Source organism: Carlito syrichta, unplaced genomic scaffold, assembly GCF_000164805.1.
Source record: "Carlito syrichta isolate Samal-C Ts95f unplaced genomic scaffold, Tarsius_syrichta-2.0.1 Scaffold304639, whole genome shotgun sequence".
NCBI classification, from domain to species: Eukaryota; Metazoa; Chordata; class Mammalia; order Primates; family Tarsiidae; genus Carlito; species Carlito syrichta.
In genome coordinates this window covers 100,056-125,344 of record NW_007248735.1, presented here as the reverse complement: position 1 = coordinate 125,344, position 25,289 = coordinate 100,056, and the positions used below count along the sequence as shown (strand labels likewise).

Genomic DNA, 25,289 nt, shown 5'->3' with positions numbered 1-25,289 from the left:
GGAGACTGAGGTGAGTGGATTGCCTGAGCCCGCGGGTTCAAGACCCGCCTGGGCAACTTGGCGAGACCTCATCTCTACAATAAATCAAAAAACTACCGGGTGTGGCAGTGCGCGCCTGTAGTTCCAGCTACTTGGAAGGCTGAGGGGGAAGGATCGCTGGAGCCCAGCAAATCGAGGCTGCGGTGGCTGGGAGCAGCCACTGCACTCCAGTCTGGGTGACAGAGTGAAACTCCAAATCAAAAATAAGTAAATAGCCGGGCTCGGTGGCTCAGCCTGTAATCCCGCGCCTTTGGGAGGCTGAGGTGAGTGGATTGCCTGAGCCCGCGGGTTCGAGACCCACCTGGGCAGCGAGACCTCATCTCTACAATAAATTAAAAAAAAAATCAGCCGGGCGTGGTAGCGCATGCCTGTAATTCCGGCTACTTGGAAGGCTGAGGCAGAAGGATCGCCGGAGCCCAGCAGGTCGAGGCTGCGGTGGCCGGGAGCGGCCACTGCACTCCAGTCTGGGCGACAGAGTGAGACTCCGACTCAAAAAAAAAAAAAAAAAAAAAAAGTAAATAAATAAATAATAATAATAATAATCAATTAAAATCAACCAGTCATGGTGCCTGCTTGCAGTCCCAGATATTTGGGAGGGTGAGGCAAGAGGTTTTCAAGTCCAGCCTGGGCAACATAGAGAGACCCTCATCTCTAAAATAAATAAAGAATCAAACAAGGCCGGACGTGGTGGCTCATGCCTGTAATCCTAGCACTTTGGGAGGCAGAGGCGAGAGGATTGCTTGAGTTGGAGTCTCACTCTGTCACCTAGGCTGGAGTGTAGTGGCACACTCCCAGCCACCACAGCCTCAAGCTGTTGGGCTCAGACAATTCTTCCACCTCAGCCTTCCAAGTAGTCGGAACTATAGATGTGCGCTACCATGCCCGGCTAACTTTTTGATTTATTGTAGATAGGTGGTCTCACCACATTGCCCAGGCTGGTCTTGAACCCACAGGCTCAGGCAATCCTCTTGCCTCAGCCTCCCAAAGTGCTGGAATTATAGATGTGAGCCACCACACCCGGCCCTAAACGTATTCTTAAGTTGTCTTTGCAATTAGAATAAACTTGTTTTTGTTTCCAGCTTTGGAAAGTTTCCTAGCACATCTGAGTCACCACCTTTTTCACCCCTCCCCTTAACCTTTTGGTTCCTAGGGAATAAAAATATTCTCTACTATTGTTCACCAGATTTTCTTCCAACTATTAATTCTCCACTATAAATGTTGATGCTGACACTTTTAATGTTCTCACATGTACAGTCAATAACAACTTTGTTCTGACTGCTGCCTCAGTGAGAACAATTGTAAACTGTCATCAATTAAAAGACAAATGCCAGCCGGGCTCGGTGGCTCAGCCTGTAATCCCGCGCCTTTGGGAGGCTGAGGTGAGTGGATTGCCTGAGCCCTCGGGTTCGAGACCTGCCTGGGCAGGCAAGACCTCATCTCTACAATAAATCAAAAAAATTAGCTGGGCGTGGTAGCGTGCGCCTGTAATTCTGGCTACTAGGAAGGCTGAGGCGGGAGGATTGCCGGAGCCCAGCAAGTTGAGGCTGCGGTGGCTGGGAGCGGCCACTGCACTCTAGTCTGGGAGACAGAGTGAGACTCCAACTCAAAAAAAAAAGTAGTGATTTTTTCACATATGCTATTTTAAGATATTGTTGTTATTATTTTTTTTATTTTTGAGTTGAAATCTCACTCTGTCGCCCAGGCTAGGGTGCAGTGGTATGCTCACGGCCACTGCAACCTCGACCTGTTGGGCTCAGGCAATCCTACTGCCTCAGCCTTCCAAGTAGCTAGAACTACAGGTACATGCCACCACACCCAGGTAATTTTTTGATTTATTGTAGAGATGAGCTCTCACCAAGTTGCCCAGGCTGATCTTAAAACCGTGGACTCAGGCAATCCTCTCACCTTGGCCTTCCAAAGTGCTGGGATTATAGGTGTGAGCCACTGTGCCCAGCCTTATTCTTTTTAACTACATGAATTCATCCTAATCTCAAAATATTCATTCATATAAGTACTAGAAAACATGTCCACTGTGGCTCTTAGCTTAATTTCATCTGACTTGTGACAAATATTTCAAAGTTAAGTATTTAAAAATCAACGGTTCCTATTTTTCTATTAATACAATAATGTACACAGATGAGACTACCATTAATAAATGCCAGTCTTAGCTGGGCTCGGTGGCTCAGCCTGTAATCCTGCGCCTTGGGAGGCTGAGGTGAGTGGATTGCCTGAGCCCGCGGGTTCGAGACCCGCCTGGGCAGTGAGACCTCATCTCTACAATAAATAAAAAAATTAGCCGGGCATGGTAGCGCATGCCTGTAATTCCGGCTATTTGGAAAGCTGAGGCGGAAGGATCACTGGAGCCCAGCAGTTCGAGGCTGCGATGGCCGGGAGTGGCCACTGCACTCCAGTCTGGGCAACAGAGTGAGACTCCAACTCAAAAATAAATAAATAAATAAATAATGCCAGTCTTGGTGCTCTACCAGGTGCATTCTCATCTGAATGGGATCAAGTAGTGTGAAAGGAAAGTATATGCCAAAGGTAAAGTGTTCATTCATTCATTGGACATATATTTATTGAGTTGCCTGCCATCTATAAGGCATCTATAAAGGTAAAAAGATTTAAGCGTGCCATTGGCTCTTAAGTGATTAGAATTTTATTTGTGTTGTTTTTGGTGATAGCATAGTAAAGAAAATTGATGGCTATGACAGAGATGATGGATAGAGGTAAAAGAGACTTGAAGTGGGCATATTTCATATGGTAAGAGTGCTGAAGCTGGGCTCGGTGGCTCAGCCTGTAATCCCGTGCCTTTGGGAGGCTGAGGTGAGTGGATTGCCTGAGCCTGCGGGTTCGAGACCTGCCTGGCTCGGCAGCGAGACCTCATCTCTACAATAAATCAAAAAATCAGCTGGGCGTGGTAGCGCATGCCTGTAATTCCGGCTACTTGGAAGGCTGAGGCGGAAGGATCTCCGGAGCCCAGCGGGTCGAGGCTGCGGTGGCCGGGAGTGGCCACTGCATTCCAGTCTGGGCGACAGAGTGAGACTCCAACTCAAAAAAAAAAGAGTGCTGGATTTCGTTTTTTCTTTTTCTTTTTTTTTTTTTTTTGAGTCAGAGTTGTAGTATGTCGCCTAGGCTGGAGTGCAGTGGCTCACTCACGGGCACCACAGCCTCAATCTGCTGGGCTCAGGCCATCCATCCACCTCAGCTTTCCAAGTAGCTGGACCCAGAGGTATGTGCCACCATGCCCACCTGATTTTTTGATTCATTGTAGAGACGAAGTCTTGCCATGTTGCTCAGGCTGGTCTTGAATCCCTGAGCACAAGTGATCCTCTTGCTTCTACCTCCCAAAGTGCTGGGCTCAAGCGACCCTTCTGCCTCAGCCTTTCCAAGTAACTGGAACTGCAGGCAAGCACTACCATGCCTGGCTAATTTTTTATTTATTGTAGATATGAGGTCTCACCAAGTTGCCCAGGCTGGTCTCGAACTCATGAACTCAGGCAATCCTCTCACCTCAGCATCCCAAAGTGCTGGGATTATAGGAGTGAGCCACTGTGCCTGCCTGGCTTTTTTTTTTTTTTTTTTTTGAGTTAGGATCTTGCTCTGTCACCTAGGCTGGAGTGCAATGGCAGGATCGCGGCTCTCCACAGCCTCCACCTCTTGGTTCAGGTAATGCTTCCATCTCAGCCTCCTAAGTAGCTGGAACCACAGGTGCGTGCCATCATGCCAGACTAATCTTTTCATTTTTTTTTTTTTTGTAGAGATGAGGTCTTGCTGTGTTGCTCAGGCTGGTCTTGAACTTCTGGGCTCAAGCAATTCTTTTGCTTCGAATTTCCAAAGTGCTGGGATAAGGCATGAGCCACCGTGTCCGGCCCAGTTTGCAGCCTCTTTAATCTTATGGCACAGAAAGAAAAAAAAAAAAATGAAAGGAAGGACGAGAGAGAGGGCTGGGCACGGTAGCTCAAGCCTGTAATCCCAGCACTTTAGGAGGCCAAGATGAGAGGATTGCCATAGCCCAGGGGTTCAAGACCAGCATGGGCAACTTGGTGAGACCTCCTCTCTATGATAAATAAAAAAATTAGGCAGGGGCAATCCCTTTGGGTCCCCTCCTGCTGTGGGAGCTTTTCTGTCCTCTCAATAAATTCTGCTTAAAAAAAAAAATAGGTGGGCATGGTGGTGCATGCCTGTAGTTCCAGCTACTTAGAAGGCTAAGGCAGAAGGATCACCTGTGCCCAGCAGGTCAAGGCTGCGGTGGCTGTCAGAATGTCACTGCACTCCAGCCTGGGTGAAAGAGTGAGAGTCCTTCTCAAAAAGAAAAAAAGGAGAGAGAAAAAAACTTGTATTGATAGGACTGACATATGGTTGCTACCATTTTACTTTCCTAAATAAACACATTTTTAAAATCTACTAGCATCACCACTTTAAAAGTAAAACATTAAAGTATGCAGGGCATGGTGGTCCACACCTCTAATCCCAGCACTTTGGGAAACTGAGGTGAGAGGATTGCCTGAGCCCCTGGGTTTGGGACCAGCCTGGGCAACGTGGCAAGGCCTTGTCTCTACAATAAATAAATAAAAACTAGCTGGTTGTGATGGCATGTGCATGTAATTCCAGCTCTTTGGAAGACTGAGGTGGAAGGATTGCCTGAACCCAGCAGTTCGAGGCTATGGTTGCCGTGAGTGAGCCACTGCACTCCAGACTGGATGACAAGACCTAGACTCTGACTCAAAAAATAAAATAAAATAAAGTATATTTCTCCAATGTGACTACAATTTAATTTTATTACTCAATATTTAAAAATTCTTATTTTTCTCTTTTTTTATGGATGAGTGAAATCATCATGGATCAGAGTTTGGGAATCACTGGTCTAGTGTTACTATAAACAGAAGCTCTTATATCTCATTATTCTATTTTCTACCACAGGTAAAAGCAGCTGTCATAGTCTTTTCCATACTATTTATTTATTTGTCTGTTTCTTTGTTTGCTTTTGAGTCAGTATCTCTGTCATTCAGGCTGGAGTGCAGTGGTATGATCACAGCCACTACAGCCTCAACCTGCTGGGCTCAGGCAATTCTTCCGCCTCAGCCTTCCAAGTAGCTGGAACTACAGGCACACACCAGTATGCAGGGATAATTTTTTATTTATTGTAGAAATGAGGTCTCGCCATGTTGCCCAGACTGGCCTCAAACCTGTGGGCTCAAGCAATCCTCTCACTTCTGCCTCCCAAAGTGCTGGGGTTACAGGCTTGAGCTTCTGTACCCGACTCTTCTTTAGAATAAGTTTTTGAGTGTTTGAGACATTGAATAGATTCCTGATCTCTTGAATTAAATACTTAAGTTTTGGGGTTCATTGTAGTGACTGACCATGAACTACGCTGTGATGTGAAGGTTGATGTGATAAACAGCATTGAAATTATATCTCGAACCCGGGAACTCTATGTAGATGATTCGCCACTGGAACTGATGGTGAGAGCATTGGATGCTGAAGGTAAAGAACTTCAGAGGATTCGACAAAGTTACCTAAAATTAAGTAATACTCCTTTATGTTTATCACTTGGAAACAGAAACTTGATTGGAAATGATACCTATTTTCTTATTTGGAGCTCATGTAGATGAATAATTAATAATTCTGAGTATATTTCATTGTATTAGCTACACACTTTTCATATTTCCCGCTATTATAAATTGTTAATTAGCCGGGTGTGGTGGCGCGCCTGTAGTTCCAGTTACTCGGAAGGCTGAGGCAGAAGGATCGCCGGAGTCCAGCAGGTCAAGGCTGCGGTGGCCGGGAGCGGCCACTGCTCTCCAGTCTGGGCCACACAGTGAGACTCCAACTCAAAAAAATAAATAAATAAATAAATTGTTAGTTATCACAGAACCTTTCTTAAATATCCAAATTTTGCCACTGAGCTTTTCTGCTTATGGTCCCTAGATCAACAATTAAGAACAGATTGGGAATTTATTGCTATCTCTGTGTGATAAGTCGACTTTCTATAAGCCAGGAGAATTCAATGTAAACCTGTGAAAGTTATAATTTTAAGCTAATCTTTCTTGAGACTGATTTTATGTTACTCTGAATACTGTATACTATATTAAAGCTGTAATATGATATTTTAAAATTTTAAATTTATTTCTACTTTCCTTGTAAAAACTATTTAATAAAGAGTAATTTTTTGTTCGTTTGTTTTTTTGAGTTGTAGTATAACTGTGTTGCCCAGACTGGAGTGCAGTGGCATGCTCACAGCCGCCACAGCCTCCATCTGCTGGGCAAAGGTGATCCTCCCCCGTCAGCCTTCCAACTACAGACATGTGCCACCACACCCACCTAATTTTCTGACTTTTTGTAGAGATGCGATCTTGCCAAGTTGCCTAGGCTGGTCTCGAACCCGTGGGCTCAGGCAATTCTCTCACTTCAGCCTCCCAAAGTGCTGAGATTATAGGCATGAGCCACTGCACCCAGCCCAACTTGAATCCTTTTTACTTTCAGAAAGCTTGTGCAGCAACAGCTGTTTGTATAGGGATCTTCCTTATATGTGTGTTTTTTGTTGTTGTTTTTTGGGTTGGAGTCTCACTCTATCAACCAGGCTGGAGTGCAGTGTCACACTCACAGCCAACGCAGCCTCGAACTGCTGGGTCAGGTGATCCTTCCACCTTGGCCTTCCAAGTATCTGGAACCACAGGCGCACACCACCACGCCCAGCTAATATGTGTGTTTTAATTCATTAATGATAATGTTTCTATTTGGGTTTTTTAATTTGTTTTCTGTTTGTTGGTTTGTTTGAGTCACAGTCTCACTGTCATCTAGTCTGGAATGCAGTGGCATGCACACAGCCACTGCAGCCTCAGCCTCCTGGATTCAGGTGATCCTTCTGCCTCAGCCTTCCAAGTAGCTGGAACTATAGGCGCACACCACCATGCTCAGCTAATTTTTGATTTATTGTAGAGATGAGGTCTCGCCAAGTAGCCCAGCCTGGTCTTGGACTCCTGGGCTCAGGCAGTCATCTTGCCTTGGCCTCCCGAAGTGCTGGGATTACAGGAGTGAGCCACCATGCCTGGTGCTTCTATTTGTTAAAGACAGAGGCATAGGCTGGGCACAGTGGCTCACACCTGTAATCCTAAAACTTTGGGATGCTGAGGCAGGAGGATTGCTTGAACCCAAGAGTTCAAGACCAGCCTAGACAACATAGCAAAACCTCATCTCTACAGAAAAATTAAAAAATTAACTGGGCATAGTGGCGTGCACCTGTAGTTTCAGCTACCAAGAAGGCTGAAGCGGGAAGATCGCCTAAGTCTAGGAAGTAGAGGTTGCAGTGAGCTGTGATCGTGCCACTGTACTCAAGCCTGGGTTGGACAGAGTAAGACCCTGACTCAGAAAAAAATAAATATGGCTGGGTGTGGTGGCTCACACCTATAATCCCAGCACTTCGGGAGGCTGAGGTGAGAGGATGGCCTGAATTCACCGAATTGAGGCCAACCTGGGCAACTTGGCAAAAGTTCATCTCTACAATAAATTAAAAAAAAAAAATTAGCCGAGTGTGGTGGCACACACCTGTATTTCCAGCTCCTTGAAAGACTGAGACAGAAGGGTCACCTGAACCCAGCAGGTTGAGGCTGCGGTGACCGTAATCGTGCCACTGCACTCCAGCCTGGATGACAGAGTAAAACTCCTTCTCAAAATTAAAAATTAAAAAAAATACTTACATAAGCCGGGCTCGGTGACTCAGCCTGTAATCCCATGCTTTGGGAGGCTGAGGTGAGTGGATTAACTGAGCCCGCAGGTTCGAGACCCGCCTGGGCAACTTGGTGAGACCTCATCTCTACAATAAATCAAAAAATTAGCCAGGCATGGTAGTGTGCGCCTGTAGTTCCAGCTACTTGGAAGGCTGAGGTGGAAGGATCCCTGGAGCCCAGCAGGTGGAGGCTTCGGTGGCCGGGAGTGGCCACTGCACTCCAGTCTGGGCGACAGAGTGAGACTCCAACTCAAAAAAAACCCCAAAAACATACATACATAAATCTTTCTTGTTGTGGATACCTGAATATTTTTTAATATGTCTGCTTTTGATTTGATCTACAGGAAATACTTTCAGTAGTTTGGCAGGGATGATGTTTGAGTGGAGCATTACCCAGGATAACGAGTCAGCAAGAGAAGAACTGTCTAGCAAAATTAGGTAAACTTGAAATCAAATGTAAATCATCTGACTTTGAAGAAGACATCTGCCATTTAGTGGCACACTGAACAGCAACCATTGTGGACTTTAGTAATCCTGCTGGCTCGACTTTTTTAAAATTTATTTTTAGTTAGAGTCTCACTTTGTCACCCAGGCTGGAGTGCAGTGGCATGCTCATGGCCACCCCAGCATCGACCTGCTGGGTTCAAGTGATCCTTCCACCTCAGCCTTCCAAGTAGCCGGAACTACAGGTGTGCATTACCACGCCCAGTTAATTTTTTGGTTTATTGTAGAGACGAAGTCTCATCAAGTTGCTCAGGCTGTTCTCCAACCTGTAGGCTCAGGCAATCCCCTCACCTTGGCCTCCCAAAATGCTGGGATTTCAGTCTTGAGCCACCGCACCTGGCTCAAATACTTTTCTTATAGTCCTTGTGGAAATCATAAATTTTATTTTATTTTATTTTATTTTTGAGTTGGAGTCTCACTCTGTCGCCCAGACTGGAGTGCAGTGGCCACTCCCAGCCACCGCAGCCTCGACCTGCTGGGCTCCAGCGATCCTTCCGCCTCAACCTTCCGAGTAGCCGGAATTACAGGCATGCGCTACCACGCCCAGCTGATTTTTTGATTTATTGTAGAGATGAGGGCTCACCAAGTTGCCCAGGCGGGTCTCAAACCCACAGGCTCAGGAAATCCACTCACCTCATTCTCCCAAAGGCGCGAGATTACAGGCTGAGCCACCGAGCCTGATGGAAATCATAAATTTTAAATTTTGTGTCCTCTATAGACACTGAAACTATGTTTTAAAGTCTACTGTGGACTTTTGGAAGAAGATATTGTTTGATTCTGCATATCTTATTTTATGTATTTAGGATCCTGAAATACTCTGAAGCACAATATTCTCCCCCAGTTTATATAACTGAGATGGAAAAAGAAGAGAAACAAGGAGATGTGATTTTGGTGTCTGGGATTAGAACTGGTGCTGCTGTTGTAAAAGTTCGAATTCATGAACAATTCTATAAGGTAAAAAATATATGCCATAAACCTTCAACTAATAGTCTTGCCTATGGGCAATATAGTTTCTTATGTTTATCTATAGTAGAAGCACTCTAACCTGATGTGATTTGGGCCAGTAGTTGGTTATTTAATGGAAAAAGTCATTTGAAGTGGTAAGTATGAAAAAAGTTGTCTTCCTTAAACATTTTGTTACCTAATTCCAATAACAAATATGACTGGCATTTTTCTCTTAAAACATTTTATTCACCAATCCTTTGATATAGGTTCAAGGCCTTTCTTTGACCATGAGTTCACTGATTAGAAATCCACATGCCAGCCGGGCTCGGTGGCTCAGCCTGTAATCCTGCGCCTTTGGGAGGCTGAGGTGAGTGGATTGCCTGAGCCCGCGTGTTCGAGACCCGCCTGGGCAGTGAGACCTCATCTCTACAATAAATCAAAAAATCAGCCAGACGTGGTAGTGCATACCTGTAATTCTGGCTACTTGGAAGGCTGAGGCGGAAGGATCGCGGGAGCCCAGCAGGTCGAGGCTGTGGTGGCCGGGAGCAACCACTGCATTCCAGTCTGGGCGACAGAGTGAGACTCCAACTCAAAAAAAAAAGAAATCCACATGCTGTTTTTTTTGTTTTTTGTTTTGTGGCTCACATCTGTAATCCTAGCACTTTGGGAGGCAGAGGCGAGAGGATTACCTGAGCACAGGGATTCAAGACCAGCCTGGGCAACATAGGAGACCTCCTCTCTACAATAAGTCAAAACATTAGCTGAGTGTGGTGCTGCATGCCTGTAGTTCCAGCTACTTGGAAAGCTGAAGCGGAAGGATCACCTGAGCCCAGCAGGTCTCCACTGCACTCTAGCCTGAGTGACAGAGTGGGACTCCAACTCAAAAAAAAAAAATGTCAGGCACGGTGGCTCATGCCTGTAATCCCAGCACTATGGGAGGCAGAGGTTAAGAGGACTGCCTGATCTCAGAGGTTCAAGACCAGCCTGGGCAAGTTAGTGAGACTTCGTCTCTACCAACTAAATCAAAAAATTGGCTGGGGGTGGTGGCATGCACCTATGTTATAGCTACTTTGAAGGCTGTGGTGGAAGAATCAACTGGGCCCAGCAGGTCGAGACTGTGGTGGCCGTGAGCATGCCACTGCACTCCAGCCTGGATGACAGAGGGAGACCCTAACTCAAAAAAAAAAAAAAATTACTCTACATGCCGTTTTTTCCATAAACTATGGTTTCTAATTTCTAGTCAAGTGAAGTTTTAGACATTGCGAGAAGTACAGAATTCTATATTTTCAAGGATTTCCCCCAATCATTTACATTTCTCACTTATACCTAATTTGATAACACATATTAGCAGCTTGTTTTTAACCTATTTTCAAAACATTTAAATTTTTTGTAGAAACAACTCTCTTTTCACATTTTTTTTTTCTTTTTTTTCTGAGTTGGAGTCTCACTCTGGCACCCAGACCAGAGTGCAGTGGCCGCTCTCGGCCACCGCAGCCTCGGCCTGCTGGGCTCCAGCAATCCTTCCGCCTCAGCCTTCCAAGTAGCCGGAACTATAGGCGTGTGCTACCACGCCCGGTTGATTTTTTGATTTATTGTAGAGATGAGGTCTTGCTGCCCAGGCAGGTCTCGAACCCACGGGCTCAGGCAATCCACTCACCTCAGCCTCCCAAAGGCGCGGGATTACAGGCTGAGCCACCGAGCCCGGCTCTTTTCACATTTTTTAATGTTTACTTTTATTTTTGAGTCGAGATCTCACTCTGTCGCTCAGACTGGAGGACAGTGGCATGCTCACGGACACTTTTTATTTGTCTGTGTCTTCTCCTTTGGAAGACTTTTCTATTCTTAGTCTGAGTTACTTAGAAAGTTAATAAGGTATTAAGATTCATGACCACTTTTTAAAGCTAACTAAAATTATGACTCGTGATTAGGAAAGTTCTTTTTTTTGGAGTAGAAGTCTCACTCTGTTGCCCAGGCTGGAGTGCAATGGCAATGTTCATGGTCACTGCAGCCTCAACCTGCTGGACTCAGGTGACCCTTCTGCTTTAGCCTCCCAAGTAGCTGGAACCACAGGCATGTACCACCATGCCTGGCTAATTTTTTGATTTATTGTAGAGACAAGGTCTCGTCATGTTGTCCAGGCTGGTCTCAAACTCCTAGACTCAGGCAATCCTCTTGCCTCTGCCTCCCAAAGTGCTGGGATTACAGGTGTGAACCACTGTGCCCAACTAGGAAAGTATTTTTTTATCTTTATAAGAACTTTTAAAAACTTAAAAGAAGTAAGCTTTTAACAAGGAAGATGGCCTTAAGGTTTTTGCCTATGGAAATTATGTTTTGTTTTGTTTTTTCCCTTCCTCTTTTAGAAAGTGGCAGCAGCATTGATACGTCTGCTTGTTTTGGAGAATATATTTCTTATACCATCCCATGATATTTATCTCTTAGTAGGAGCATATATTAAATATCAAGTTGCAAAAATGGTTCAGGGAAGAATGACAGGTAAGGTGATTTATTTTTTCCTATGCTTCACATTTCCCGGGTCTTTTCTGCTTTAAGACAAGCAACTCTGTATTACCTATGAAAAATACTTTATTTAGTTTTTGTGGTAAAGTATTAATTATTGTGCTTAGTTAATACTAAACAGAGACAGTCCCCATATCTTGAGCATGTTAATGGCATAGTTAGGCTACTTAGCTTCAGTGCCTGTAGACATCTGAATTCTCTGTTAAAACAAATTACAGACTTGTGCCTGTAATCCCAATAACTCAGAAGCCCAAGGTGGGAGGATTGCTTCAGGTCAGGAGTTTGAAATCAGCCTGGGCAACATAGCAAGACCTTCATCTCTAAAAAAAATTGGCTGGATATGATGACTCAGCCTATAATCCCAGCAATTTGGGAGGCCAAGGTGAGAGGATTGCCTGAGCCCACGGTTTGAGACCAGCCTGGGAAATTTGGCAAGACCTCATCTCTACAATATATCAAAAAATTAGCCTGCTGTAGTGGCGCATGCCTGTAGTTCCAGCTATTGGGAAGGCTGAGGCAGAAAGATCGCCTGAGCCCAGTAGGTTGAGGCTGTGGTGACTATGAGTGTGCCACTGCACTCCAGCCTGGGTGACAGAGTGAGACTCCAACTAAAAAAAAAAAAAAAAAAAAAAGTTACTAGCCTTTGTAGGCCGAGAGAAGACATTTTGCCATATGGGACTTAAATGATCATTGAAAAGATCTTTGCAAAAGTTGTTTCTTGAGAAACTCGATTCATCAACCAAAAACTTAATACTCTATTGACCCTAAAAATTCCATTGAACTTATAAGGTATATATTGGCTCTATTAGCATTAGTCCTTTCCTTACTTATCTAGCAGCAATCTCTCCTGCCAGTCATTCACTTGTTTTTAAGAATTCAAGTAATACCAATGATACTTTCCATCTCCCATATTCTCCCTGAATGGCTACATGTAGAAATTCATCATTGTGTGAAAAGAGTTAGAAGCAGATCATACTCTTATTTTAGGCCTGCTTCCTGATCTTTCTCTTATAATCCAACAATACACCATTAGCCACTGGAATGGATGCTGCCATTCTATTTATGTATCTTTCATGTCTTACAGAGGTGGAATTTCCCCTGGAACATTATACATTGGAATTGCAAGACCACAGAGTTGCACTTAATGGGTCTGTTTCTGAGAAAGTGGCTTTATTGGATGAGAAAACAGCCATGGTGACTGCCTTACAACTGGGCCAAGCGAATCTTGTCTTTGTCCATAAAAGTATCCTTTTGTTCAAGATTTAGCTGCTAACCTACACTTCTCTGAACAGGCTAGACATGATGAACCTTGGTAAAGTAATTTATTAAGAATGATTATAATACTACTATGGTGTTTTTCCATAGGCTTTATTATTTTTTTAATTTTAATTTATTCTTAAGTTTTTTATTTTTTAATTGTGTTTTGAGTTGAAGTCTCACTGCTGCCCAAGCTGGAGTGCAATGGCATGCTCACAGCCATCATAGCCTTGACCTGCTGTGTTTGGGTGATCCTGCCACTTTAGCCTTCTAAGTAGCTAGAACTACAGGCACATACCACCACGCCTGGCTAATTATTTGGTTTAGTGTAGAGACAAGGTCTCACCATGTTTGTTGCCCAGACTGGTCTCAAACACTTGGGCTCTTACATTTGCCTCACAAAGTGCTGGGATTGCAGGCATGAGCCACCACGCCCAGCAGGTTTTATTTTTAACAAAGAACTATAAGTTATTATTGTCATAATTTCTAACAAAGAGTGGGTACAGAAAAGATAAGTAGTTGGAACTTGGGAGCTGTTGACTTCACTGCTTATTTCTAACCTCAATCACATTGTAATTAGGGGACTGGGGAAAATGGAGTTTGGAGGAAAATATGTGAATCTTATTTAATTTGTTATTTTCTATTTTCACATGGTAATTGAGGAAAGATTATTGTCTGCAGTAGCTGTTTAATTAATATTTTTATAATTTAGTTGAGAGTAATTTATTTAATTCACTAAACCTGCTCTACAAGGATTGAACAAAGAAAGGTACATAGAGCTCTATTATAGTTGATGAAAACAAATAGAATGAAGATTTTGGCTGAGCGCGGTACCTCATGCCTATAATCCCAGCACTTTGGTAGGCCAAGGTGAGAGGATTGCCTGAGCCCACAGGTTCAAGACCAGCCTGGGCAACTTCGTGAGACCTTATCTCTACAATAAAAAAGTTTCAGCCGGGCTCAGTGGCTCAATCCCAGCACTTTGGGAGGCTGAGGTGAGTGGATTGCCTGAGCCCATGGGTTCGAGACCCGCATGGGCAACTTGACGAGACCTCATCTCTACAATAAATCAAAAATTAGCCGGGAGTGGTAGTACACGCCTGTAGTTCCAGCTACTCGGAAGGCTGAGGCAGAAGGATCGCCAGAGCCCAGGAGGCCAAGGCTGTGGTGGCCGGGAGCGGCCACTGCACTCCAGTCTGGGCGACAGAGTGAGACTCCAACTCAAAAAAAAAAATTAGCTGGACATGGTGGCACATGCCTATAGTTCCAGCTACTTGGAAGGCTGAGGTGGAAAGCTCACCTGAGCCCAGCAGGTTGAGCTGTGGTGGCCGTGAGCGTGCCGCTGTACTCCAGCCTGGGCAGCAGAATGAGACTCCGACTAAAAAAGATAAAAAAGAATGAAGATTTTAATACCTAGAAAGTTGAAACATGATTTGGACTCTATTTCTCAGTGTTGGACTTGGAAATATTTTATATTTTTGAATATTTGAATTTGAAAGAAATTAATTCATTCAGCAAATAATGTAATATGCTCGTACTATACTCATACGCTTAACACAGTTCTAAGTGCGAGTATATAGACTGCTATTTTACCCAGCATAGTTAATGAAGTCCCCTCTGATAAGGTGACATAGGAACAATGAGCTGCACAGATATTTGGGTAAAATAGCTCCAGGAAAGGGAAAGGACAATAGCAAAGGTTCTGAAGTAGCTACATATTTGGCATGATTAAAGAAAAGTAAGGAAGACAGTAAGGCTGACGTGCAGTGATCAGGGGAAAATAACAGAAGAAATGATAGAGTAGGTGTAGGGCAGGTTATGTAGGGCCTAGTAGGCTTACTCTGAATAAGAATCTATCAGGCTTGAAAAGTATAGTATATCTTGTAGAATAGCATTAGTTAGCTGTTTATATTATTTGTCTAACTCATATTAGGGAGAGTTATTGATCCAAAGTTGTTTGTTTAGTCATTCTAAGGTACTTCCTTGTTTGTTTAGTCATTTAGTCAGGTACTTCCTTGAATTCCCAAGATAGACTTAAATTACCTTTTTTTCCATATTCTCAGTTCATATTGTTATTTATTTCCAAAATATCAAATATTAAAATACATTGTATTTAATTATCTATGTCTCTTTCTTGAGGATGTGGATAGTGATTAATTTGTCCCAGCACCTGGCTTAGGGTGACTGGTGGTACTCTTCATGGAGATAGGGAATATAAAAGAAGAAGCAGGGTTTTTTTGTTTTTGTTGTTGTTGTTGTTGTTGTGGTTTTTAGTTGGAGTCTCACTCTGTCGCCCAGACTGGAGTGCAGTGGCACGCTCACAGCCACTGCAGCCTCAACCTGCTGGGCTCAGACGATCCTTCTGCCCAGCCTTCCAAGTAACTGGAACTACAGGCATGCACCATCACATCCAGCTAATTTTTTGATTTATTGTAGAGATGAGGTCTCATCAACTTGCCCAGGCTGTTCTCAAACCCATGGGCTCAGGTAATCTCTTACCTTGGCCTCCCAAAGTGCTGGGATTATAGGCGTGAGACACCACGCCCAACCAGAAGGAGCAGTTTTAAGGGAAAAGACGAGTTCAGTTTTTCACATGTTAAGTATCTGTGGGACAGACATGGAAGTAGAAATTTTCATTATACCTCTGGAGGAGAGATTGAAGATGAACATAGATATTTGAAAGTTATCAGTTTATAGATAGGTGATACTTGGAGCTGTTGTAGATAAAATCACCCAGGGAGAGTATATAGAATGAGAAAAGTTGGCCAAAGACAGAACTGCTTAATGCCAGTTTTTTTTTTTTTTTGAGTTGTAGTCTCGCTCTGTCACCCAGACTGGAGTGTAGTGGCCGCTCCCGGCCACCGCAGCCTCGGCCTGCTGGACTCCGGCGATCCTTCCGCCTCAGCCTTCCAAGTAGCTAGAACTACAGGCACACGCTACCACGCCCGGCTGATTTTTTGATTTATTGTAGAGATGAGGTCTCGCCAAGTTGCCCAGGCGGGTCTCGAACCTGTGGGCTCAGGCAATACACTCACCTCAGCCTCCCAAAGGCGCAGGATTACAGGCTGAGCCACCGAGCCAGCTTTTAAGGCTCACGTGGAAGAAAAGGAACTCTAAAGGAGGGCCAGAATCCCAGTATGTTGGGAGCCTGAGGTGGGAGAATCTTTTAAGATCAGGAGTTTGAGACCAGCCTAGGGAGGGAGAGAAAGAAGGGAGGGAGGGAGGAAGGAAGGGGACCAGAAAGAATGCTTTAAAAGGAATATGAAAACCAGGGCCAGGCTTACTGGCTCATGCCTGTAATCCCAGCATTTTGGGAGGTGGAGGTGAGAGGACTGCCTGAGCCCAAAGGTTCAAGACTAACCTGGCCAATTTAGTGAGACCTCATCTCTACAACAAATAAGTTTTTTAAAAAAATAGCCAGGCATAGTGGTGCATGCCTGTGGTTCCAGCTACTTGGAAGGCTAAGGCAGAGGGATCTCCTGAGCCCAGCAGGTCGAGGCTGTGGTGACTGTGAGCATCCCATTGCACTCCAGCCTGGGCGACAGAGTGAGACTCCAACTCAAAAAAAAAAAAGAAGAAGAAGAAGAAAAGGAACTCTAAAGGAGGGCCAGAATCCCAGCATTTTGGGAGGCCAAGGTGAGAGGATCACTTGAGACCAGGAGTTTGAGGCCAGCCTAGGAAAGAAGAGAAGGAAGAAAGGACACCAGAAAGAATGCTTAAAAAGTAATAGGAGGCTGGACATGGTGCTCAAGCCTGTAATCCCCAGCATTTGGGGACGCTGAGGTGAGAGGATTGCCTGAGTCCAGGGGTTCGAGACCAGCCTGGGCAACTTGGCAAGATCTCGTCTCTACAATGAATTAAAAGAATTAACATGGTGTGGTGACAGATGCCAGTAGTTCCAGCTACTTGGAAGGCTGAGGCGGAAGGATCACCTGAGCCTAACAGGTCGAGGCTGTGGTGGCTGTGAGCATGCCTCTGCAATCCAGCCTGGGCGACAGAGTAAGACTCCAACTAAAAAAAAAAAAAAGTAATAGGAAAACCAGGCCCAGGAGAGGTGATTCATGCCTGTAATGCCAACACTTTGGAAAGCTAGAGGATGGTTTGAGCTCTAGAGTTTGAGACCAGCCTAAACAACATAAATTTCTACAAAAATAAAAAATAAAATTTAACTGGGCATGGTGGCACGTGCTTGTAGTCCCAGCTTCTTGGGAGACTGAGGTGGAATTTTGCCTGAGCTCAGGAGATCCAGACTGAGGTAAGCTATGATCTTGCTACTGCATTCCAGCGTGGGTGACAGAGTGAGACTTCTGTTCAAAACAAAAAAAAAAAGTAGTAGGAAAACCAGAAAGAGGAGTTTTCTGGTAACCATGTGAGGAATTTACAGTGTTCAGCAAGTAAAACCTGGTAGTGATGTCAAGTAAGATAAAGACTGAAAAGCTGTGGTAACTAGGAGGCCTTGGGTCACACTGTCAGTAAAAACAGCTTGTCTTTGAAAAGAATGAGAAAAACAAGGTAGGAATTCAAAGAAGACATAGGAAGACTTTTTTTTTTTATTAAGATAGGAGAAACTTGAATATGTCTCTAAGTTAAACAGAGATGGCAGAAATATGGGAGGAAAGAGCTAGTTGATGAAGCAAGTTTTCTGAAAGGCAAGAGAAGATGAGATTCAGAATGCAGATGGAAGGCTTAGATTGAAGGAAGATTGGATTGATATTCTGATATCAGAGGAATGGAGATGTTTCTTCATGTGTAAAATGAAGGAAATGTTGTATTTTTGAATTTCCTTCTAGCTCTTTTTTTTTTTTTTTTTAAATCAGAGTCTCACTGTCACCCAGGCTGGAGTACAGTGGCACGCTTACGGACACTGCAGCCTCGACCTGCTGGGCTCAGGTGACCCTTCTGCCTCAGCCTTCCAAATAGCTGGAACTACAGACATGTGCCACCACACCTGCCTAATTTTTGGATTTATTGTAGAGATGAGTTCTCACCACGTTGCCCAGGCTGGTCTCGAACCCGTGGGCTCAGGCAATTCTCTCACCTTGGCCTCCCAAAGTGCTGGGATTATAGGTGTGAGCTGGAATGGTAGTGGGAGGTATAATATGTAAGAATGGTAGTGGGGACCAGGTACGGTGGCTCAAGCCTATAACCCCAGCAATTTGGGAGGCCGAGGCGAGAGGATTGCCTGAGCCCGCGGGTTTGAGACCAGTGAGACCTCATCTCTACAAAACATCAAAAAATTAGCTGGGTGTGGTAGCATGCCTGTAGTTCTGGCTACTTAGAAGGCTGAGGCGGAAGGATCACCTGAGCCCAGCAGGTCATGGCTGTGGTGGCCGGGAGCGTGCCACTGTACTCCAGCCTGGGTGATAAGAGTGAGACTCCAACTCCAACTCCAAAAAAAAAAAAAAAGAATGGTAGTGGGTAGTATGATATGTAAGTGATGCAGAAGTATCTTTGGTGGCAAATAGAAAATATTTTAGCTGTGGTGGCTGTGAGCATGCCACTGCCCTTCAGCCTAGGCAATAAAGCAAGACTCCAGCTCAAAAAACAAAAAAGGCAATATTTTGGTATTAAATATTTGCTGCAAACTGAGCACAGTGGCTCATGCCTGTAATCTTAGCACTTTGGGTGACTGAGGCAAGAAAATTGCCTGAACCCATGGGTTCAACACCAGGCTGGGCAACATGGTGAGACCTCATTTCTACAATAAAAAAGGAAAAAAAGAAAGGCCAGGTTCAGTGGCTCAAGCCTGTAATCCCAGCACTTGGGAAGGCCAAGGTAAGAGAAATGTCTGAACCCAGGGTTTGAGACCAGCCTGGGCAACTTGGCAAGACCTCATCTCTACAATAAATCAAAAAATTAGCCGGGTGTGGGAGCGCACTCCTGTAGCCCCAGCTACTTGGAAGGCTGAAGCAGAAGGATCACTTGAGCTCACCAAGTCGATGTGGTGGCCGTGAGCATGCCACTGCATTCCAGCCTGGGTGATGGAGTGAGACTCCAACTCAAAATAAAATAAAATAAAGATTTGCTGCAGATAATAGAAATCCAATCATGATTTTGAAACTGTCTCTACAGTCCTAGGCATGTTGTTTGATGGCAAGTCATGCCCCTCCTCCCCCCATCACCTTTTAGCCAGAAGGTTTCTTCCTCCAGAACGGAGCCACTTTGTCCTGCTTTCCATACTGGTCTCCTACATAAGAATTTATCTGGGACCAGGCATGGTGGCTTACGTCTATAGTCCCAGCACTTTGGGAGGCCGAGTTGAGAGGATTGCCTGCGCCCACGGGTTCGAGACCAGTCTGGGCAACTTGGCGAGACCTCATCCCTACAATAAATTTTAAAAATTGCCGGATGTGGTGGTGCATGCCTGTAATTCCAGCTACTTGAACGACTGAGGCAGAAGGATCGTCTGAGCCCAGCAGGTTGAGACTGCGGTGTCCATGAGTGTGCCACTGCACTCCAGTCTGGGCGACAGAGACTCTGACTCAAAAAAAAAAAGAAATTAAAGAATGCCTGACCCGGCTGGGCTTTGTGGCTCACATCAGTAATCCCAGCACTTTCGGAGGCAAAAATGGGAGGATTGCTTAAACCCAGGAGTTTAAGACCAGCCTAGGCAATACAATGAGACCTCATCTCTGAAAAAATATATAAAAAATAAAAACAATAAATAAAAAAGACCCATGCAATGACTGAGTCCCTCAGACTTTTTGCAGAAATGTGCCCATTTAAGTACTGGCTCTCCAAAGGATAATAAAAAAATTTTTGTTTTGTTTGTGCGTTTTTTTTTTTTCCTTATGGTAGCTCATCTTTCTTTTTTCTCCCAACCCTGGCTTACGTTTCCTTAAGCAGAATTTAAGATGTCCACATGCGATCTGTGTCTGGACTCCCAAATTGCACCATATATGTTGTAGAGCCTGGATTTTTAGGTATTTTTAGATAATAGCTTTCAGAAAGTTGAGTAGCTTAAATGATTTCACAAAAATGAATTCATTAAAAACTAGAGTGTTTCTTGAACCTTCATTCTGAGGTTTAACTAATTTCAAATTCAAACTTACTTTGGTATGTTTTCTCACATGATTTGTTCTGGTTAAATGCTATCACAAGAGTAAAGCATGTTGAAACGAATTGTGAAAAAATATGAAAATGCATGTAATACAGACTTTCAGGTTAGAAAAGAGACTTTATACAAGGAAAAAATAATATTAATGTCCTTAGGCCATATGAAATAATGAGTCTGACTGAAAGAAGCTGAAATGTTGCCTGACAACATTAGGAATGCACCAAAACTATGGTTTGTTCTTGTCTATGGATATAAGTGAAAATGTCTCTTTATACCAGAGATGAGCTAAGTTAAATCAGGATTTTTGGTGTCCTGAATGAGAATATAATTTGAGAGAAGGAACTGAAAGATGTGCCTTGGAAACCATTTCCATTTATTAATTAGTTTTGCTGTTTGAATACCTTTTTTAAAATGTTTTATTTATTTATGTTTCTTATTCTCTTTAGTGTCCCCAAAAAGAGTCAAACTAGTATCTTAAATACCTTTATAAAGCTTATATCTTAAAATCGTTGTAGGAAAATGTGGGCTTCTTGTATAGTTGTTTTTCTTGATTTGTGTATAGGTTTCACCGTCCAACCTGGAGACCGATGGAGTCTAGAGGTGGGACAGATGTATATCATTACAGTAGAAGTCTTTGATAAAAGCAGCACAAAGGTTTATATTTCAGATGTGAGTCTCTCTTTTGCATTTTTCTAAGCTTGTCATGGATAACTACTTGAGTGGGCCATCTTTCTTTCTAGAAAGTCCTCTTTCTTCCTTTGTTTCTAGATTTTTACTTTTGGAAATGCAAGTCACTGGACTTTTTTTTTTTAAGTTTAAAGACCACCATGCCCTGCTAAATTTTTTTTTTTTTTTTTTTTTTGTAGAAACGGGGTCTCACTATGTTGCCCACACTGGTCTCGGACTTCTGGGCTCAAGCAATCCTCCCATCTTGACTTCCCAAAGTCCTGGGATTACAGATGTGAGCCACCACATCCAGTCGAGTTTTTTATTACTACTAAATTGTTCTATTCTTTTTTATTTTTATTTTTTTTTGAGTTGGGGTCTTGCTCTGTCACCCAGGCTGGAGTTCAGTGGTGTGATCATAGCTCACTGCATCCTCAAACTCTTAGGCTCAAGCCTCCCTTCTCATCCTTCCAAGCAGCAAGGATTACAGACATGTGTCATCACACCCAGCTAGTTCTGTTTTGAGGAATACTAACCCAGAAGTAAAAGTTATAATTTGGTCAGAGTTATAGAAAGAAGTTGAAATGAGTACCAGTGATAATACTTTGGAGAGGTCCACATTCTACAACCTCACTTCAGAGATGGTTATACCGTAGTTTTGTAGTGCTGAGAGTAGTAGTATGTACATCAGATGTGAAGTGTTGTACTCACTCTTCAGGGTCCTTTTCGTGTCCTGAGAACTGTCAACTCATGGAATGATACAAATTACACTAAAATTTACATAAGCTTTGACTCTTGCTGTTCCTGAAGCTTGCCATTAATGGATCTTTCAAAAATTAATACCATTTTAAAAGTATATCTTCCAGCCGGGCTCGGTGGCTCAGCCTGTAATCCCAGCGCTTTGGGAGGCCGAGGTGAGTGGATTGCCTGAGCCCACGGGTTCAAGACCCGCCTGGGCAACTTGGTGAGATCTCATCTCTACAATAAATCAAAAATTCGCCAGGTGTGGTAGCACGCGCCTGTAGTTCCAGCTACTTGGAAGGCTGAGGCAGAAGGATTGCCGGAGCCCAGCAGGTCGAGGCTGCAGTGGCCGGGAGCGTGCCACTGCACTCCAGGCTGGGCAACGGAGTGAGACTCCAACTCAAAAAAATAAAATAAAATAAAATTATATCTTCCCAAATCAGAATTACTACAAAGGAGAGCAAAGTTCTTTTTCTTTTTTCTTTTTTTTGATTTGGAGTCTCACTCTGTTGCCTAGGCTGGAGGGCAGTGGCAAGCTCACAGCCACCACAGCCTTGACCTGCTGGGCTCAGGGGGATCCTTCCACCTCAGCCTTCCTAGTGGCTGGAACTACAGTTACATGCTACCATGCCTAAGCTTTTGATTTATATAGAGACAAGGTCTTGCCAAGTTGCCTAGGCTAGTCTTGAACCCTTGGGCTCAGACAATTCTCTTGCTCAGCCTCCCGAAGTGTATAGGCTTGAACCACTGTGCCAGGCAAGATTTTGTTTTTATTTTTTATACTCTGAATGCATAGCTACAGTTTTATACATTACATTAGGATTAAGGTGGCTTTAGGAAAATAACATATCTTCAGGTTTGTGTTGCCGTTGGGCTGATTTTCAGAATCTCAGGATTACGTGTGACCTTCTAAAGGAGTACTTTGAAGAGCAACTAACTACTGTAAATGGATCTTACCATGTAGTAAAAGCCCTGAAAGATGGTGTTGTGGTGATAAATGCATCCCTGACTTCCATCGCCTACCAGGTAGGAATTATAAGGATGGTCTTTGTATCCTAAGAACACTGAAGAGACTTGGCTGACGTGTTGATTTGCAGGCAGATATGTGGTGTATACCACCTTTATTTTTCACGAAAATATAAAAGAAACTGATAAATAGTACATACAACAGTTTATTCCTCTACAAATTTCTATTCCAGTCTTTGTTATTGCACACACATTATCATTTGTAGTCATTGTGTATATATCATTTGGGTTTCACTAAAACTTATTTCATATACATCTTTTGTTGTCTTATCAGGTCCATATAGGGTACTTTTTTTTTTTATTGAGTTGGAGTCTCACTCTGTCACCCAGGCTAGAGTGCAGTGGCATACTCACGGCCACCACAGCCTTGACCTTCTGGGCTCAAGCGATCCTTTCACCTCAGCCTTCCAAGTAGCTGAAACTACAGATGTGAGCCACCATACCCGGTTAATTTTTAAATTTATTTTAGAGATGAGGTCTCACCAAGTTACCTAGGCTGGGTTCAAACCTGTGGGCTCAGACAATCCTCTCACCTCAGCCTCCTAAAGTGCTGGGATTATAGGCGTGAGTCACTGCCACCAGCTTGGGTACTTTTAAATCTAAAAATCCAAAGGGTTAATATGCCATTTTTTAACCTTTACCTGCAATTTGAACTTTTGCATTATTTCCAGTTGTTGTTGTTGTTGTTGTTGTTGTTTTTTTTGAGTTGGAGTCTCACTCTGTGACCCAGGCTAGAGTGCAGTGGCACTCATGGCCACCCCAGCGTTGACCTGCTGGGCTCCAGTGATCCTTCCATCTCAGCCTTCCAAGTAGCTGGAACTATAGGCGCATGCTACCATGCCTGGCTAATTTTTTACTTATTATTGTAGAGATGAGGTCTCAACAGGTTGCCCAGGCTGGTCTTGAACCCATGGGCTCAGGCAATCCACTCACCTCGGCCTCCCAAAGTACTGGGATTACAGGCTGAGCCACCAAACCCGGTCTAAGCTTCTTAATATGGTTTCATAGGACCCTCTCTGTCAGAGATCACAAATTAGTAGCCTGCAAACTATCTCAGTTTGTAATCCTTCTCTTTATTTTGGCAAGTAAATTTCTTTTTAATTGGGAAATTTAAAATAAAACACAAGATTTTTGACCTTCTATAAAATATGAAGATCTGACAACAATCAGCTAGAACAGATAGTAACTGTAACACTTAGACTATACTTTTTCATTTGCTGTAGTTCCAACCCTGTTATTTAATTTTAATTTTATTTTTAAGTTGTATTAATTTTTAGTTGGAGTCTCACTCTGTCGCCCAGGCTGGAGTGCACTGGCACGCTCACAACCACTGCAGCCTCAACCTGCTGGGTTCAGGTGATCCTTCCACCTCAGCCTTCCAAGGAGCTAGAAATACAGGTGCCTGCCATCACGCCTGACTAATTTTTTTGATTTATTGTAGAGACGAGGTCTTGACAAGAAGCTCAGGCTGGTCTTGAACTCATGGGCTCAGGCAATCCTCTTGCCTCCTCTTCCCAAAGTGTTGGGATTCCAGGCGTGAGCCACTGTACCCAGCCACCCTGTTATATTATATCCAACTTAATAAACCAGTTTATGTTATCCACCTGGTATCTGTAGATATTTGAGTCTGTGATCCACCAGAATGATCGGTGCCTGACAACTTCTCCAGCCTCAGGTCGTGGCACTCTCCCTCTCTTTTGCTTCAACCCTACTGAACTATTAGTTTCTTTAAAAATGCCTTGTTCCTTTTTGCCTCTAGGTTTTATTTTTTGATTGCTTTGTTTTTGTTTAGCTAATTAATTAATTTTTTTTTTTTTTTGAGTTGGAGTCGCACTCTGTCGCCCAGACTGGAGTGCAGTGGCCGCTCCCGGCCACCGCAGCCTCGACCTGCTGGGCTCTGGCAATCCTTCCGCCTCAGCCTTCCAAGTAGCCGGAATTATAGGCGCGCGCTACCACTCCCGGCTGATTTTTTGATTTATTGTAGAGATGAGGTCTTGCTGCCCAGGTGGGTCTCAAACTCGCGGGCTCAGGCAATCCACTCACCTCAGCCTCCCAAATGTGCGGGATTACAGGCTGAGCCACCAAGCCCGGCTAATTAATTAATTTTTTAGTTGGAGTCTCACTTTGTCGCCTAGGTTGGAGTGCGCTGCATGCTTACAACCACCACGGCCTCTATCTGCAGGGCTCAGGTGATCCTTCTACCTCAGCCTTCCAAGTAGCAGAACCACAGGCACACGCCACCATACCAGGCTAATTGTTTTATTTGTTTATTGCAACCATGAGATCCCTCCACGTCGCCCAGGCTGGTCTCGAACTCCTGGACTCCGGCAATCCTCTCGCCTCAGCCTCCCAAAGTGCTGGGATTCCAGACATGAGCTACCACACCCAGCCACATCTGTTTTTCTAACATTTAACAGAGTGACTGACATATAGTTGGCACAAATATTTGTTAAGTGAATGAATGGTATTTAGATTAGTTACAGTCAAGCATGGGTCAACAGTCATTACAATATATCCCATTTGGCCAGGGGAAGTGAATTACACCTATAATCCTAGCACTTTGGGAGACCAAGGTGACAGGATTGCCTTATCCCATGGGTTTGAGACCAGCATGGGCTACTTGGCAAGACCTCATCCCTACAATTAAAAAAAAAAAAAAATTAGCCAGGCATGGTAACCTGTGCCTGTGGTTCCAGCTATTTGGAAGGCTGAGGTGGAAGGATCACCTGAGCCTAGCAGGTTGAGGCTAGGGTGGCCATGAGTGTGCCACTGCACTACAGCCTAGGTGACAGAGTGAGACTCCAACTCAAA

The 25,289-nt window shown here is 44.0% G+C and overlaps 1 protein-coding gene across 2 annotated transcripts in view; it reads left to right on the top strand.

The window, feature by feature from the left end:
- NUP210L (nucleoporin 210 like) overlaps positions 1–25,289 on the top strand; it is a 125,762-nt gene that overhangs the window by 5,059 nt on the left and 95,414 nt on the right. For both annotated transcript variants that reach the window (XM_008060522.1, XM_008060521.1), the window contains exons 3-10: positions 5,392–5,523; positions 8,110–8,203; positions 9,073–9,223; positions 11,575–11,707; positions 12,816–12,974; positions 19,843–19,911; positions 20,608–20,714; positions 22,338–22,478. In XM_008060522.1, coding sequence (XP_008058713.1) covers positions 5,392–5,523; positions 8,110–8,203; positions 9,073–9,223; positions 11,575–11,707; positions 12,816–12,974; positions 19,843–19,911; positions 20,608–20,714; positions 22,338–22,478 — 986 coding nt within the window. The remainder of the gene's footprint in view (positions 1–5,391; positions 5,524–8,109; positions 8,204–9,072; positions 9,224–11,574; positions 11,708–12,815; positions 12,975–19,842; positions 19,912–20,607; positions 20,715–22,337; positions 22,479–25,289) is intronic.